At 47.6% G+C, this 17135-nt stretch overlaps 1 protein-coding gene across 4 annotated transcripts in view; it reads right to left on the bottom strand.

Annotated features, from left to right (window-relative positions):
* Window positions 1–8661: 8661 nt before the first annotated feature.
* The window catches only part of LOC126869421 (homeobox protein otx5-B-like), a 35307-nt gene continuing 26833 nt past the window's right edge, over window positions 8662–17135 (bottom strand). For all 4 annotated transcript variants that reach the window (XM_050625930.1, XM_050625928.1, XM_050625929.1 and 1 more), the window contains 2 exons: window positions 14612–14766; window positions 8662–11406 (listed from right to left, as the gene is read on the bottom strand). In XM_050625930.1, the coding sequence (XP_050481887.1) occupies window positions 10723–11406; window positions 14612–14766 (839 nt within the window). In that variant the 3' untranslated portion in view covers window positions 8662–10722. The remainder of the gene's footprint in view (window positions 11407–14611; window positions 14767–17135) is intronic.

Here is a 17135-nt window from a genome sequence, read left to right as displayed (position 1 = left end):
GTGGATTATCGTGCCGAGATCTTTTATCAGACATCTCGTCGGTACCGCTTTCGTCGTCCGACTACCGTTCGATCCACCGAATCATCCATCGTAATGTAAATTCGATCGACTGCACCGACACGACCGAGTCTATTACGCGCATTATGCGCCCGTGGAATCCTCGCGCGACGTCTCGTCAACCAACAAATCCCTCTACCTACGGCGACAACGAACGCCATTGATAGTGATTGATCGCGCACCCGTAGATAGAATCGCTACGAAGGAAAAGTCATGTTCAGGTGGATCTCGAGACTCGCTTTCGGACGGATTGCGCGCTAGATAGACCGGCTTTTCTTCTGCCAGCCGCTTTTGCTGGTCATCACGAAACGCCCCACGGGAGTCGTCGACGGTCACAACACGTTTCGTGTCGCAGGTGTTACGAGAAACGCGAGGAAAATCGCGTTCGACCGCGTGACAACGTCGAATTACGCGCAAAAGCAACGTTCGATCGGTCGTCGATATCGAATCTCTCGTGCCAAGAAGACGTTTAACTGGCTCGAGTCAACCGGCGCAACTTGTTCCTTGATCGACGTTCGTTTGTAATTCGATTTCTTCCAAACAATGGCCGATCTTCGAGCGGAGCCCCTGCGGAGGCCTCGATCCCGTGGTCCATTCACGTAATTCTGCCGCGTAATACTCGCGGGAACCGAGATACCGATCGGTCAATAAGAAATTGATTCTCGACAGTCACCCGCGTCACCGTCGTCGGCCTACCACGAGCTCCGATCTCCGTCGAACCACAAATATGTTTTAACGTAGACCGACCGAGCTTCACCACCGTCCACGAATTTCAACCGTGATGTTTCTTTCTTCGTTGTTGCGCGTAGCAACGAGAAGTACGGAAAGGGGAACGTGGATAATCGCAAAGAAAAAAATTCGGCTGCTTTAAACGAATCTTGTCCCGATCGCGGAGATGGCCGTAAATCGCGTAATACCAGAGGCAGGAAGAGCGGCCGAATAAAGGTGGCAGAAGTGGGTGTTCCGAGGGCGGAATCCACGTTCCCACATTTATTATCCTTGAAGCCAAACCGGGACTAACGAGTTTTTGATCGACGCCGTCCGTGTCGGTCTATAGACACGATGGCATCGGTACCGTCCATCTATGCCTACCTGCTTCTCCATCTCTTCGCCTTTGTCCTCGGCCTCTTCCTGTCGCCATTGTCCAAGGAATTCGGCATTCCGCCGGACGGGAAGAAGATTTCCTTCGAACAAAGCAAAACCAACTCTCTCGACCTTTCTTCCTGTTCCTTTCTGTGCGATGGCAGTCGACTTTTCGGGCGACGAAACGAACGTTACGCCGCGAACGTTAAACCGTGTGCGGGACTCCGTCGAAGAAGGTGACCGAGAGTACGACGACGCGATTAATCGTCGTTGCTGAAGTTGCAGCGGCCGAACGAGCGGAGACCGATGCCGGGAGGAGCGAAGCCTTCGAAAGGACGATGCAAGGGGTCAGAAAAAAATCGCACGGTGCTGATTGAACGGAGAAGAGCAGCGATCCATTTTGCAGGGTATACCGTCCAGATTTCCCGAGGGAGTTTAACACGGCGTAGGGAAAACGACGTCGAGGGAGGAGACGGGACTTGGACTATTAGCGATCACAAATAGGCTATTACGGTCCCATTAATACAGTGCAACGACGAGACGTGCGTTGGTCGAAACACGAACCGCGGATACCAGACTTCCATCAAACCCGCGATCTTCCTCCCTCTCTCATCTCTCTCCTTGTCCATCTATCAGCTTCTAGCTATTCTCCCCAGACGGCGGTACTTCTCTGTTTTTACCACCAACCGATGGTATAGGGTTTCCACGAGCCCCAGAGACCGGTAATCCGAGATTCACTTTGTGCGTAAGGTTCCGCGTGCACGTAAGCCGAGGGCATGCACGCGTCGCGACGCCCTACTCGCGTCATCTCGCAGTCCACGGGCTCTGGCCATTCTGCGCCAGTTTCGATCGTTCAATGGAGAAAAGCAAAAAAAAGGAAACAGAGAATAAAAAGATAAGGCCGAGAGAGAGAAATATCGTTTGAAATACCATCGACCCACGGAAGAGGGCAATGGCCTGTAACGAAAGCAAAGACAATGAAAAGAAGGGAAATTCTCGAGAAAAAATGTCGAGAGGGACGTTAATTTAAAGCAAATAGAAGAGTGGAAGCGCGCGTCGAGAGGCGAAACGCTGAAAGGAGCAGCAAACGAGGCGAGAATAAACGTAAGCTCGGCTAATCGACTAGGCAGCCGCGGAGAGCCCGTGCCACGTGCCGACTGGCAAACGTTCCGGTAGCAAACACCGCGACGTTGTTAGCCCAGTTAGTCAACATCGGCGCCTCGGATGTTAAGCCGATCCGTTGTAGCACCGACCAACTCATCCCCGACGTCTCCCTTTCCTGCGAAACGCGCACACGTTCGACCACCCCATTCTCTCGGCGGGGTGTGCGGCTGCTTAAATTTTAACGGATCGTCGGAACAGCTTCTGAGAGCGGCCGGACGAGAGATCTCCTCGCGAAAAACACGCGAAACACAACGAAGATCCGTGAAGAAACGAACACTGGGAGAGAAATTTCTTCGGGGATTCTGTTTTGGCAACGCGTTCGAGTTCGCTAGCGTTAAGCTCGTTTGCGCGCTAGAGTCGATTCCTCGACTTTTAACTCGGCGCTAAAAGGTTTCCCGCGATCGTCCTTAGAATCGGGTGCCGCGGGTAATTAAGCGGAATTTTCGAGCGAACTTTCGGAAGAACGACCGACTCGATCGGTCGTGAAAGCTTAAGCGTTAGGAAAGTTTGCCCTTTATCGAGTGGCAACCGTAATGCGGTTCCCTGTACACGCCGAAGGTAGATTCGCTCGACATCTTTCTTCGCGACGGCGATTAACAGGGCAAGAAGCTAAACGATCGGTTAAACGTTCGATAAGCAGTCTACGTTGTACATAGACACCGCAAATCCTTTGCAATTCGTACCAAAGCGCCAATCAGTCGAACTGGATTTGGCTCTCTTCCGTCTAATCCCGCATTCACGCAGAAACAATGCCGGGAGCAGCGGAGTAGCGCGTGCCGCTCATTAGTACCGATCAATGACTCGATCGGACCGAAACGATAAAGCTGTATCGGGGCACCCTGTATCTCTCTTGCTCGGAGCACGGAGGTTCGAGACAGCGACGCGGATGTAGTTTAACGGAGCAACGTCTTGGAGATGTTGCGCGCGTCTAGCTTCGCCTCTTCCTATCACTGCGAACGGGGACCCTTGACGAAGGGTTGCCGTTGAAGGGCGAACGAAGGCTGGCCGGAATCTCCTCGGTCGTAGAGAGGAACGTAAAGAGGAACCGAGAGCAACAGCGCCAGTAGCAGCAGAAGTAGTAGGTGGAGGAGACAGAGAAGGCGGAGAAGGAGGAAGAGGGTGGTGGCGGTGGTCGTGAGGGGCAGCAATCGGGTGGTGAAGAACCGGAGGAAGGTAGATGCTGCAAGGGCAAGGGGCTAGGGGAAAGCAGGCCGTGCGGCGAGGAGCAGGGTGAACGGGGGTTGTAAGCGGCTTACGCCCGCCGAGCGGAGAGCGACTCCTCGCTAATTATTTATAGGACCCTCTCCCGGCTCTCTCTTCTCGTGCACGGAAGATCCTTTGCCGAGAGGAGTTCTCTTCCATCTTTCTTCATCCTCTTTCCTCTCTCTTCCTCCATCTTTGATCTTTTCCTCTTTTCCGTCTCCCTCCACCCTCGCTTTTCTCTCTTTCTCTCCTTCTCTCTCTCTCTCTCTCTCTCTCTCTCTCTCGGTCGTTCCCTTTTCTTTTCCACCGCCTCTTCTTTCTATACTCTTCTGCGTTCTCTGTGCAACCAAGTTATATGTACACGGTCCTTTTTACGCTGCCGGGGACTGTCCTCGGGTTCTTTAAAATGGGAAAGGTTTGATCGTCGGAGGGTGAAGCACCGTTCTTCCTCAACCCCCGACTTAGCTGTCCTAAAAACTGCAAAAATATTGAACGGCGAGCCCAATTTTTACGATAGATAGAAAAACGTCGTCTCCTACGACGGAAAAGCGAAACCGAAGGTGCGTGTATTCTCGCAACGTATTCGTCGAAAATCATCGTGGACTAACCGCACAACGTCTCGGGCTGTTCTTTGTTTCGAGGTAATTTATGGTGCGTAAGAAATACTCAGGTAGCATATGCCATTCCCCTGAGATGACAACATACTTTGCGGTGACCCTGCTCATAATTGCAATTTTTGTACGTCTCGTAGGTTCACAGAAAATCCGCAGGTACTCGTAAAGCTTGTGGCCTATTCCTAGCCGTTGGGACGCATCGTGAAAGAACGTCGATAGAATCTCCACGTGTACCCGACGCTATAGCGGCGGAAACCAACTGTCCATTTTTTAGGATTACCTGTAGATGCTTCTCGCACAAGCTACGTGTGTACGACCGGGAAGCGTAGCGCGAGAGAAAGAGATCCGCTGGGAGAATCGAGCAGATAGGGGGACGAATAGAGTAAAAAGGTGTGTTGGTTACTTGGAAGCACGCCGAATGTTTGGACAGAGGGAGCTTAACAATGCATTCGCGCCCCTTGACTTCCTGCCGGAGCTTCTGATCCCTCGATCTGGCCGGCGAGAGTAATTGGGTCGAACGAGCCGCGATTCAACTAAAAAACTTCCCGCTCGACTTCGTACGCGATCGGCTGATTCGACTTTCACCTTCCCTGAGAATCGATCGACAACGCTAGAAAGTCCATATTCGGAGGAACTGTGGCGGAAGGTCTGAGATTCCTCGAAGGTTCTGCTATCGGAAAAACCAAGTCCGAGGTTTGTGTTTAAAGACAACGATGGACATACCTGAATAGAAACGATAACCGTTATTCGTGACAAGGGTAGGTAAGCGGGCTGCAGGATTACCACTACCGTCAGCAAATGTCGTTAACCCTTTGCCACACTTTTACAAGTCTGAGTCATGACGAGAATTTGCAGACAAAATGGTCTAATTTCCTGTCAAACGTGAATATCACGAGTGTCACTGGTAGTCTTCATCTCGAGCCAAGTACGAATGCATCGAATAGTGTATTTTATTTAAACACAGGCGCAACTATCTACGCACTTAGTCGCACGATTTCGTGTTTCAAGTTCGGCTCTTTCCCTGACCATTCGGGCGCAACGTTCGGACCCGAACTCTTCTGAGTTAAATGGTATGGTAAGGGCTTAATTAAGAAAGCAGTTGCATCGGTCAAAGTATGACGCAAGCGAATTTCTATCGGAAGAGAGCGCGGCGCGCGGCTCGAACGTGTGGAAAAAGATCAAAGCGAGAAAGTCGAGGCCACGGACGTTATACGATGCGCACCAACTAGCAGAGTCCTCCAATTGAATTTGCAGCGCGGCGCGATCTCGATTCGTCGCTGATTCGATTTCATCGAGTTTAAAACGACCGCTTATAGAGCATTAAGCAATCCTCAAAGTGGGAACGAGAAATCTAGTTACGAGAGCGCGAGCTGGCCTCTTTGATCCAGCCGCTTCCCCTCCTTCGTTTTCTCTCCTTCTCTGTCTATCCTTTCTCTAACCCCGTCTCTTCTCGTCCCTCTCAACCCCCAACCCGCTTCTTTCTCTCGTTAGAATATTGCCAATCGGGGAAATTCCCCTTCGGACTTTACGGCCTTCCAGATTGCGTGAAAATTTCATCCGCCAACATGATCCTCTTCATCGGTGAGATCGATCTTTCCGCTCTTCGTTTCGCCGTAAGTAAATTAATTTTTTATCCAAAAAAAAAAAAAAAAAAAAAAATAATTAATCGATCGGCCCGGTAAGAATGGCATCGTTGATGGCTGTCACCCGTTTCGTAGGACGTCGCCATAATTGCCAACGTTTTCTGCGCGATATACGAGCCAGGATTTTGAAGCAGCGGGGATACTTGCCGCGGCGAGACGTCGTCGAATTAACGAATAAATTCGCGCAAAATTATTAAACCGATTCTCATCGATGCATTATTTATACGGTTTGCCGTCGCCGGACCCGTCCATGTTGCTCGCGATCGGATGAAATATGGGAAAGCAGCTGTAAATGGAGTTGCCGGAACGTTTAACGCGTAACTTTTCGCAAACGCCGTACATAATATATGATTTACTCGCGTGTCAACCTCTGTCGATGGAAGTACCGGGCGCAGGTGAAAAATGTAATACACGTAAATACTCGAGCGCAAATGCCGGCCGATACACATTTTCACCCGTGATCCCATTGAACTAAAAGAAAAACAAAAAATACGGGTCAAATGTCGACGAACACTCGTATAATCTCTCTTTTCGCGGATTTACCTCCGGGCTGTTTATCGCTTCGAACGAGTTCGAACGTTTAGCAATGAATAACGACACGTAAGCATGGTCCAAAGGGCATTCCATTTTCTGTTGACAGGTCCAAACGACATGATCATGCTGTTCGACGAGCAATGGAAAGTGACAAAGACGGTACTTATTGATCCCCGAGGTGACGAGGGTAGTTCGTAAATATACAGCACAGTAGGAAAGCAGAATCGCTAATTGCCCTGTGCAATTTTGTTTCACTGTCCCGGTTGGTAAGCAGTCGGTAGGTCCGTAGGTTTCCGTAGGGGAAAGTTCACGAAAAATCCGACATTCGAAAGTATATGAATCATAATAGTAACAACCGCATTCTTCAACCAAGTTTCGGTAGGTATGGCAATAGAGTATAATGGGTATATTAAATTGACATAGACAGAGAGGCTGTAGGAAAACGGGTAAGAGAAGTTGGTTTGCAAGGATAGGTAGGTAAGTCGGGGCTTAGCCCGGTGACACAGTGAGCAGAACCAAGCCATGAAGCTTACGGCCGGCTCTGAGTTGTTATAATGGGATCCGGCTAAACGCAAGCCGATTTTAACTCTTCGCCGCAGCACTCGGCCAAGTTCAAGGCCATTGTCTTCAACATACTGAAAGTGAACGGTCGACGTTCGCAAACCCATCTAAAATGTCTGCAGAATATCTTTCTAAAGGAGCTCGGTTAACTCGTACAGAGAAAACCTCGAATAATTGTTTCGCTTCGACGCTTCTTCCCTCGTCTTTTATCCCTTTTATTCACAGCCTATCTATACTTCGACGCGATGTCATAGCGTTTGCCGTAATATCATAGCGATCGTTTGAATTTTATAGGAGGTGGGTTCGATAAGTCTGAAAGCTCGCGTAGCGTCTCCGTTTTTAAAAAACTTTTGCATCCTTTCGGCAGCTGTTCCGTTTCCGCATTTCTTAGCGAACGATTTCTGACACAAAGACGAGAAATCGCGCAAATTAAGCAAGCGTTTTGTAAATGTATTACTTTCGGCTAAGGATCGGAGTACGAGGAATCCAACAACCACAAGAGGCTCAACGAACTCACGGTGGATTTGAAGCCAGTATGCGAGTAATTCTGTCGTTCACATAGCCTATGAATCGAGAATCTCTTTTAAAAGCAAAGTCGCGAAGGATTTGCACCGCGTCTGTGCAAAAGGGGCAAAGGATCCAGGCTACTACTTAGGTATACCGGCTGATTTGTTATAGCCCGTTAATTTGATGAGTTAGAAAGGGTGGCGGATTACGACGTCAAAAGGTAGACAGGTACGCGATCTGTCCAATTAGCCAGGTACAGGCTGACCTGGTGCTGCCTTCGGTAGCTTGGGGTTCTTTGTCCCCCGAGTTTAGGCCACTTATGAGATACGCCGCTTTTGCCACCCTTCTCTCTATTAACGACCAACATGCTCGTATGCTTCACCAAGCCGTATATATACCACGTAGTATACGCAACCTGGTACACCTGCGATCCTTTAATGGACCGTCTCTGAGCTCTATGCATACGCGAACCTCTCGATCAGCCTGTCTATCTAGCATCTCTCGCCCCTCTTACACGCTCGGAACTTTGCTTGATCGTATCAAAGAGAATACGGGACGTTTCACGATAATAAACGGTGCCACGATGAACCTCGTGCATCGACCGTCTCCCGTAACACAACCAATTACGCGCTGTACTCGGCGAATAGTCATCGCTTTCGATTCGAAATAAGAACTTTGAGATAAGCGGAACGGGATTGGATGGTTTAGCGAAAGGACGGAAAAAAGTTTGTTAGGAGAAGAAACGATAAACCGATATAAGGGATAAACGCCGACGGATATTAGCTGTTTCGATGTAATCTGGGGGCGTGAAACGTTATTTCCGGGTAGAGGGCCGATAAATTGGTTACTTTACGTCGGCGAGCGAACGTTTTTTAATTTTGTGGAAAACAGGATAACATCGGAAAGAACATGCGACGTGTTTACGCAAATTGCACTCGCGATTACGACGACCACGAGTCTGTAATTAATAATGGCTTTTAATGGTTTGCGATCGATACGCCAGCCCACTCGAATAATGGGACGCGGGACCGTTTTAATGTTAATTAATTTCAAGTGCATTAGCAAAATTACAGCCCGCGGCAGCGAGAACTTACGCACATCAATGTGATTAATAGAAGGCTGACTCGCGATCTATAAGCTGGTTGTGCCGAAAAGAAATAAGACGGGCCGCATCGAATCACACGGTGCGCGCGAACGTTACGTTAATTAGAGTCGGACCGTGATTAATCGTATCGCTGTGACACGAAGTCGCAACCGTTCGTTATCGCGTGTACATGGTTAAATAAATCAACAAATTATTAATAATATGCGACGATTTATTTTTTGACGTAGTAAGATTCTCTTCTTACATGATAGAATAATCATGTACCTTATAAGTTTAATAATTATGTACAGCTTGCATTGTATTGTTACAAAGTAACTTAATTCTATACGCACGATAATCAATTACAGCGTACACTGCCATTTGCTATTCTTAAATTTACTGATATCTCATATTTATTTTCTTTTTTTATTTCAATTAACTTTATGTTTCAACTCACGATAGTATACATTATGGCTGTGTATACGCGGAATATACAATAATACCTTGCAGATCGAGACCAAAATTGGTCGTAACTGCAAGAAACGATCTATAATTTAATACCAGTTTCCCTTGTCACGAAATGGAACAGATAAAGTTGGATAGTGATAGGTATGCACACTATCTAACACTCTCGAACCTTTTCGGCTTCGGTACGCTCTCTAATACTACTAAAAGTTAGAATAAGAAAAAAGATAAAAATAGAAAAAGAATAGAATAATTATAATAAGCGTACATAAACTTTATGAATCCAGAGATCAACGACCGCACATGATTTCCTCCCAGCTATCGCAATTGCACTATTTCATTTTTCCCGACAGTTACTGCATTAGGAAAACATATCTCTACTACGATAGCCATATTACGATCGGTCGCGAAACATCGTTGCGGATTCTTATATATCATAAGATTGGAAATAATTTGAACGTTATTAAATTCTTAGAGGCGATGAAATAATCGCGAAAGGAGTAATTAAATTAATCGGAAACCCATCCAAGAGAACGATCATAATGGAAGAAAGGAAACTTCACTCTCGCGTCAATTGTAAAAACGTTTGAATTTCGTTTCAGCTTCGGACGATAAAAATAAGAACACGCGTCGAATGGAATCGAGTTGAACGGGTCAGGATCAGATATTCTTTTCCACTTCCGATTGTAAATAGTTGCAAAAGATTTCCGTGCTTGTGTTCTCGATCGCCTGGTATTCGCTTAATTACAATACAAGCAACGAGAAACATGTGGTTGATAAATGATAACGAAACATCGTCTAATTTCGTACATCATTTAAATGTTCATCGCAATTTGTTTACTCTTACTACCCTTACTCAAATCGTTCCTAACTTAAAACTTCAATGAATACATACTACGGAAATGACGATGATACTCAATGCTCGTATTCAATTGTTAATTTCGTCGATATTTATATCAGCTACTGAAAATTTAAATTACGAATAATTCGTTTAGACGCGTTTTTGTCTTCGAACATGCGGTAAAATTCAATGTCGAAAGCAAATAATTAATTACCATCGATCCGTTAGTTCTGACCGTACATGAAATTAATCTATTACGATCTTAATTTGGATTGTACCCGAGGATTCTATTTTACAATATGATCGGCACTATCCCCAACATTTTTTAAAAATGAACACCAACTTCGAGAAGGTTCGAGAGGAGGATAATAACAAAAAAAACAAACACATCGGGAGTTTTTTGTTTTATTCTACTCCTTCTCTACATCACTCCCGCAACGATAATCGTAAAAGCCAGTCATATGAATTATGTCTTGTAAGATTAATGAAGATAGAGGTATTAATTAATGAAGATAGAGGTAATTACAATCAGTGTTGTTCAATTCTCTTACCTATGCAACAAATGGTCTATATAATTTGTCCTTATTCGAATCTTCTTCTGTCGAACAGGAAAATGAATGTGAACAGGATTCGTGCCTCTGTCAATCATTACCGAAATAGGTTTCAACGCTTTGATACGATTCACCATTATATTTCGGAAGCGATCGCTAGTAGACCGCGAATCTTTATGCAAATCTATACTTTGATAAGAAATGGATACTATTTTTCAGCCTGGACAGAAATTTGCTTCATCATTAAATCGCAATAAACGAATTGTCTCGTACGTATCTTTTATATACCTTGCCTATTTTCAGATGTCACGATATCTGCATAAAGATTGACGATCTAATTATAAGTGGCAAAGGATCCAGTAGTAGCGGTATTTTCCTGAGTGCGGTGAGAGATACAGGAGTTTCTACCAGGCCGCTATACCATCGCCTGATATTTCTGGTCAGATAGTATATAACCATCGGACTCCGGCGAAGTAGCCATTTCGTTGCTGCCTGTTGGATTCAAATGATGACTGGTCAAGTGTGACATAGAGGACGTCAATGTCATGTTGTGGTGATACTGCGGATGGTAATTTCCTTGCGGGCTGTGATGCATGTGCGAGATCTGAGTTTGATAGTAATCGCCGCTGGTGTACGGATTCTGATAGGCATTGTAGGTCTGCCCAGGGTAACATTGGCTCGGGTTCACCGAGCCGGGCGACGATGAACTCCAAGCGAAACCGTAGTCGCCGTGATGAAGTTGATTCATCGGTGGTGGATACGACGATGGCGGCAACTGACTTGCACCCGGAGTCAACGGCGGAGAAGGTGTAGTTAATGCGCTGTTCGCTCCGCTTCCACCGGTTGGCGTCACACCCAGACGCGGGTACGTCGAGGTCGTCGATAAGAGAGGCGAATTCGGTCCTGGTGCCTCTTTCCCGCGTGGTGGAGAAACCGGCGATGAGCGTCTACTAGTTGACGCTGACGAGGTCGTCGGCATCTTGTTGCTATTGCTACTATTATTTTGATTCTGATTCGATCTCGGCGAACCTTTGGAAGGCGAAGTCTGTTGCTGTTGCAATTGCTGTCTGCATTTCGCACGACGATTCTTGAACCACACCTACGCAAAGTAGAAGATATTTGGATAGATATTTGGTTAAACAAAGTGTCTCGGAAACTTTGAAATATCGCATATCGTCGATGAACGAAGATCCTTTGAAGGATGGTAAGGACGAACGCAGCCAGATCTTTCGTGGGGAGTCTCCGAAGGTTTCGTAGAAACCATCGCCCGAGGGATCATGGAAAAGAAAAGGTATCCCGTCACGAGGGATGGAACCGTACAAATGGAGAGTTAATCGGTGCAATGGGAAAGTAATCGCGGGCGGACGGCCGTAACATTTCATTAAATCGCAACAATAACAACGGACTGGAGCAGGGGTAGTTGGAGGGCTTTTATACGCGTACGTGTGCTAGTTTTAGTGTACACGCTCACGCTTTACGTACGCGTGTCCCTCGAGATTCGCGTTACCGATGTTTGTCGGCACGCATGCGCTAATCAAACCGTATCGAATACACTATAATTGCTTTCATCGTGTTAGCGAAGGTGGAGAAATTCGCGAAAAGCTCGTGAAAAATTCGCGAGAAAATCGTAAAGAATTCGCGAAAAGTTTGCGAAAAAATCGCGAAAAATTTGCCGATAATTCTAAATAATAGATAGAATAATAGATAATTCTAATAAATAAGCAAATTCTTTAAACGAAGTAGAAAAAGCGCGTAAATTTCGTAAAAGAGCGAGTTCTTGCTTTCTCTTCTTTCCCGAGCTAGAGATAGGCGCGTTCCAAACACGGACAAAAAGTATCCCCCGGTAGGCCGCAAGTACGCGCACACGGACCCCCTTTCACTCCCCCTCATGCACCCTCCATAATCCCGGCACACAATGTGGCCAGGGGTGCGATCCTATGAATCTATGCCCGTGCCTTTAAAAGCAAGACCCGCCGTCATTGTTGTTATTATCGACAGCATTGTAACAGTTGTTGCGAAGAACACGACTCGCCGAAGCGAACAGGAGATTTTCAGTCGCCATGAATTTCGTGTTAGTTGGCTGAGTTGAGAACGAGGGAAGGACGGAGGCCTCGGTCCCGTCGAGTAGGGTTGAAAAGTTAAAATTAACGAAGCGCAAACAAATCAGAAATTCGAACGACCGCCAGAGATGTCACCGATAAAGGAAACTGTTTCGGGTTTTATCATTCGTCGAGGCAATAGACGGATTCTCGTTTCGCAAGCACATCCTTGGCAAATGGGGTGCGGAGATTGGAGACACGTGAAACGTGGATATTGCGTATCAACCGTAAGAGAAATGATCCCTACGAGGAAGAGGAAGAGATGGATCTACGGGCGATGGGGAAGAAGAACGAGAGAGAAAACGCCCATTATCGCTCGATGTTTGCACAACGACACCCCCCTCAGCAACAACACACGGCCGGAGCAGCTACCCCAAAAACCAACCAACAGTCCGTGGTGCCATCCGGAAGCCCTCAGGGGGCAACCACAGCCAGTTCTACTGTGTGTATCGACGGCTAGGTGTAAATTGCATCACCATCTGGTTAGCATCCAACGCGGAAAACCAACCCATTGGTCACGAGCCGGAGCAGCTGCGTTGACGTTTGGTTATGACGAATATATTTTCTTATTTGCGCTATTAATACGATATCGAAGCTGTTACGCGCCTATACACACACCGTGTTAGCAGAAACGCGAAACAACGTCCATCCGTCTGTTCGAAGACACGGATACCGCGTCGGACCAACCGTAAGGGTACGAGAACGCTAGAATACTGCCTCGATAACGTTCGCGTGCGCGCCGATAACGACGCTTAGGAAAATTTTTAATTTATCGTACGAGCCGTTTCAAGATCCGGATATACATATTTTTTACGATAGTCAAGATTATCGTCGAGCAGAATTTAATACGTATAAATTTGTAAGGTAAACCTGTTCGCGAATAGAAGTTTATCGTTTTTCCTGTCGGATACTACCGCTTCTGGAGCCGTAGGCTCTTCTCTTTTTCACCGAGAAAATAACGTTTTGACGCGTTTCTCGATCGTAAATGATGGACGAACGACCTGGCGCATTCAAACGTAGCAAACATCGCGCGCAGCTGTGTCGTTCACTCGCAGAGACGAGCGTATAGAAACTCGCGAGCGAGATAGAACGAAGGGCTATAATCCAGGAACAAATCAACTATATGTTGTGTTCCATACATCGTGCTTCTGTGTTCCTCTAACTATATACACCTCTATCCCATGTCGAGCTCTGTCTCTGTCTCTGTCTCTGTCGCTGTCTCTCTGTTTCTCTCTCTCTCTCTCTCTCTCTCTCTCTCTTCTCCTTCTCCTTCACCATTGGAAACTTTTAGATCCACACACCCCTCGACCTCTACTCCTCCCTTCCATCTCTTATCCACCTCTCTTTTTCCCCTTGGATATTATTCGTTCACGTGGGTACGCCTCTACAATGTACATGGTGCACACGTGTGCTCCCGTGACGTACGTGCAGTTGCGCCTTCATTCACCAGGGGCTTAACTTCGCGTGGAAACTCCGGCTAGACGGAATTTCCTTGCTTTGTCCTACATCTAGCGATGGCGGTCGTTGGTACCACCGAGTAGCGAGATTACTTTACGCGTCGCCCCATCGAATTCGATGACACGTAACTTATCCCCTTATTTTATAAGATACACGCTACGACGCTCTACCGAGTTCGCGTTCCAATCGAATCAGAAATACGCGCTGGTGATTAAACAATGGCGATAAATCAAAGCACCGATACATATAGCGACGTATGGTGATCCCAGCGGCAGAAAGGAAAGAAGAGGAGAGATGCGCGAGGGGATTCGCGAGCTCTAATATTCCCGTCACGATCATGACTTCGGGATATCCCGCCACGAAATAAAGATGTTACGAGGACCGCAATAAAAGCGTCAACGAGCTCGTCGGCACATCTATCAATGTACAACCACGACCGGGACAATGGCGAAACCGGAGGGGCGTAGAGCGCGACGCCACGTTGTGTAAATACCTTAAATCTCGTCCACGCTTGCCGAAGCACGGAACACTCTCGTTCCCTCTTCCTCTTCTACTCGCTGCTATCGTCCGCCGAGATCGTACTTGTTCCTTGTGACTCGTGAGATACAGAAACCTATACGCGACGGATAAATCGCGACGAGTCTCTCGACTCGCCTAGGTCAATTTTCACGTTCGCTGACAACCACGGTTTTCCTGTAACCCTCGCGATGAGGGGAGAAACAAGGAGAATAAATTTAACCAACTTACCTGCACTCGTGATTCGGGCAAGTTGATTTTCAGTGCAACCTCTTCGCGCATAAAGATATCCGGATATCTTGTTTTTGTAAAAAGTCCCTCTAACACATCTAATTGTGCTCTGGTAAAGGTTGTTCTTTCTCGGCGTTGTTTACGTTGATTCATCCCTGAAACAGAAATTGAAAAATCGCAGCGGTAGCGAGAATTACATGCAGTTTAAACATTTGACACGATCGGGAGAATCGTGCGCTAAAAAGGTAGATTGGAAACGCTTGTCGAAAGGACGAAGATGAGTCGCGAGGCTGTTCAACTGGGGAAGGGTAAGGCATCAGTACCGCAGGTCGGAGGACAGAAAAGGGGGTGGCACAGAGGGGTGTAAGCGTTGCGAGGTCGCGATAGCGTAATTTTGAACAGTTCCCCGCTACGACCCACCCTCCTCTACCTTCCTCGTGCCATCGAGCCTCGCTTGGCTCGTTCCGGGACCCACGTAATCCGCTTATGAGGGGGTCACAGGGGGTGGCGAAGGGAGGAGGACGGGGGACAAGTCAGGACGGCGGAACGGGGACCGAGGAGGGGTGGGGTACACCCCGGAATACACGACCATCCAGAGGACCAAAGTCGCGGTTCGTTCCCAGCTGCCTCTCTGAAAACGATGGTATCCAACACGCCAACGTACAACGTTCCAACCAATAAAAAGAAGAGGCTGGAAAACTGCGCTTCGCCAGTGTCTCTCGGTTGGAAGTTGAATCGTAAAGTCGAGAAAGGAATGGTAGATACCAGCCTGAAAGGATCGTCCGATGTCCCACGATCGACCAAACTCAGTTTTTTAAGACTCGACTTCGTAAACCTCTGCTACGAATCACAATCTCTGCGTCCGCCTCTCTGCTCTCGAAATCGTCGCTCGTAAACCGATTGTTCGATCGAAAGTTGCGAGTTTTGTCTCAGCGATCGTACCGGCGTGTAAAGTCAACTGCGGCGAATTTGAACAACGACCACGAAGTCGCGACATCGTATGCGTAAAAAGAAAAAGCATCGGAGGCATCAGCAGGCAAAGAGAAGAACGCGAGGGAGGTGAAGAAAGAAGAGGAAGAAGAAGAAGTAGAAGAAGAAGAAGAAGAAGAGAGAGGAATTAAAAGCAACAACTCCTACCGCGAAAACAAGTTGGAAGAGTGGTTTACGACGAGAAGAGGAGGCAAGCGTGAGCAAGACATTGTATGCGCCGTGCATTTGCATATTTCTCCGCTTTAAATGCTTTAACGCGAAACCACTCTACAAAGTTGAAAATAACAATTATGTAACGAACGCGTGTTTGGATACGCAACGATCAACAGAGTCTACCGAATAACTCGAGAGGAAAAAAATCGGAAGAAACAGAAGCGCGAAGGGCATCGTCGATGAGAAGCGACAGCGAAGCGAACCATCTTGAGAGGGGAGTGGTGCGCGAGCTCTAAGAGGGCATCGGTTGTATCGGTCGTATCTCTCGCGCTGACCCTGCAACTGTTCCTTTAAGCTAAGAACGATATGTAACAACAGGACGTCGAAGTAAAGGATGATGACGATGACGCCAACGATGATGCATACACGCGATCGAATGGCTAACGAACTGGTCGAGTGGGCTATCAGCGTGGTAGCCAGGTAGATCGTCGAGAGAGATTGCGCCGGGCACAATGTAAAATTCCATGCCGGTTGGCTACCGTCGCAACGATGGCCACGACACGCCCGCGATCATTGAATCTATGATCCGTATCTCCTGTTCCGTTGGGTGTGCGGTGCGGCGCGGATCCGAGCAACGGAGGTTGGACCGAAGGGATGAGGCTCCTGGCGAAAGAGAGGAGAACAGATCCAGCGAGAGGATGCTTGATTGTCGAGTGGGCGTTAGCGCTACCGTTAACGACGGCCTTTGCCGGCTATACATCGGTCCATGTGAAAGCCAGGCCCTTATCCAGCAACGAGACAATGGAATTCCGATTATGGTCTTCCGCCTGCTTCTACACGGCGTCGAGTGGGCGCGAGGGAAAGCCCTTCGTTTGCTTGAATTCTACGCGAGCACAGATTCGAAACTCGAGCGTCGAGATCCTCCATTGCGCTTCATCTACAGTTTTTCATCGACTGTACACCTTTCGCTGTTTGCCGACAAAAGTCCTGCCACGAACGCGAAATTGGACGCGAAAGTTTTTCGGCGGGAGGGATGGTAAATTCGAATAGGCCGGTTTGCCGAAAAGCGGCTAGCTAAGCAGCACTAATGGGACGGCAAACACCCGCTGCGTCCTGAAGTATGATTCGATTTATTATCGTCAGCGCGAGACGAAACCTGGGGTTGATACAAGGGTTGCTTTGGCTCATTGGCCCACAACAGGATCAGACGCCACCCTAATAGCAAATTCGTTTTCTGTTTATTGGATTCTTCCTTCCCTCGGCACAGGGTTTCGTGTTTCGAGATCTCGAGCGGAATGGAATCCGTGGAAGTCAATGAACCGATAACAAAATTTTACAGTAATTTGTCTCGCCCGCTGGAATATCCTCGGAACACGCCAGG

The sequence above is a fragment of the Bombus huntii genome, chromosome 9 (assembly GCF_024542735.1).
Source record: "Bombus huntii isolate Logan2020A chromosome 9, iyBomHunt1.1, whole genome shotgun sequence".
In the NCBI taxonomy this organism is placed as follows: Eukaryota; Metazoa; Arthropoda; class Insecta; order Hymenoptera; family Apidae; genus Bombus; species Bombus huntii.
Note: the sequence above shows the minus strand (reverse complement) of the source record. Positions and strands in the feature narration are given on the sequence as shown.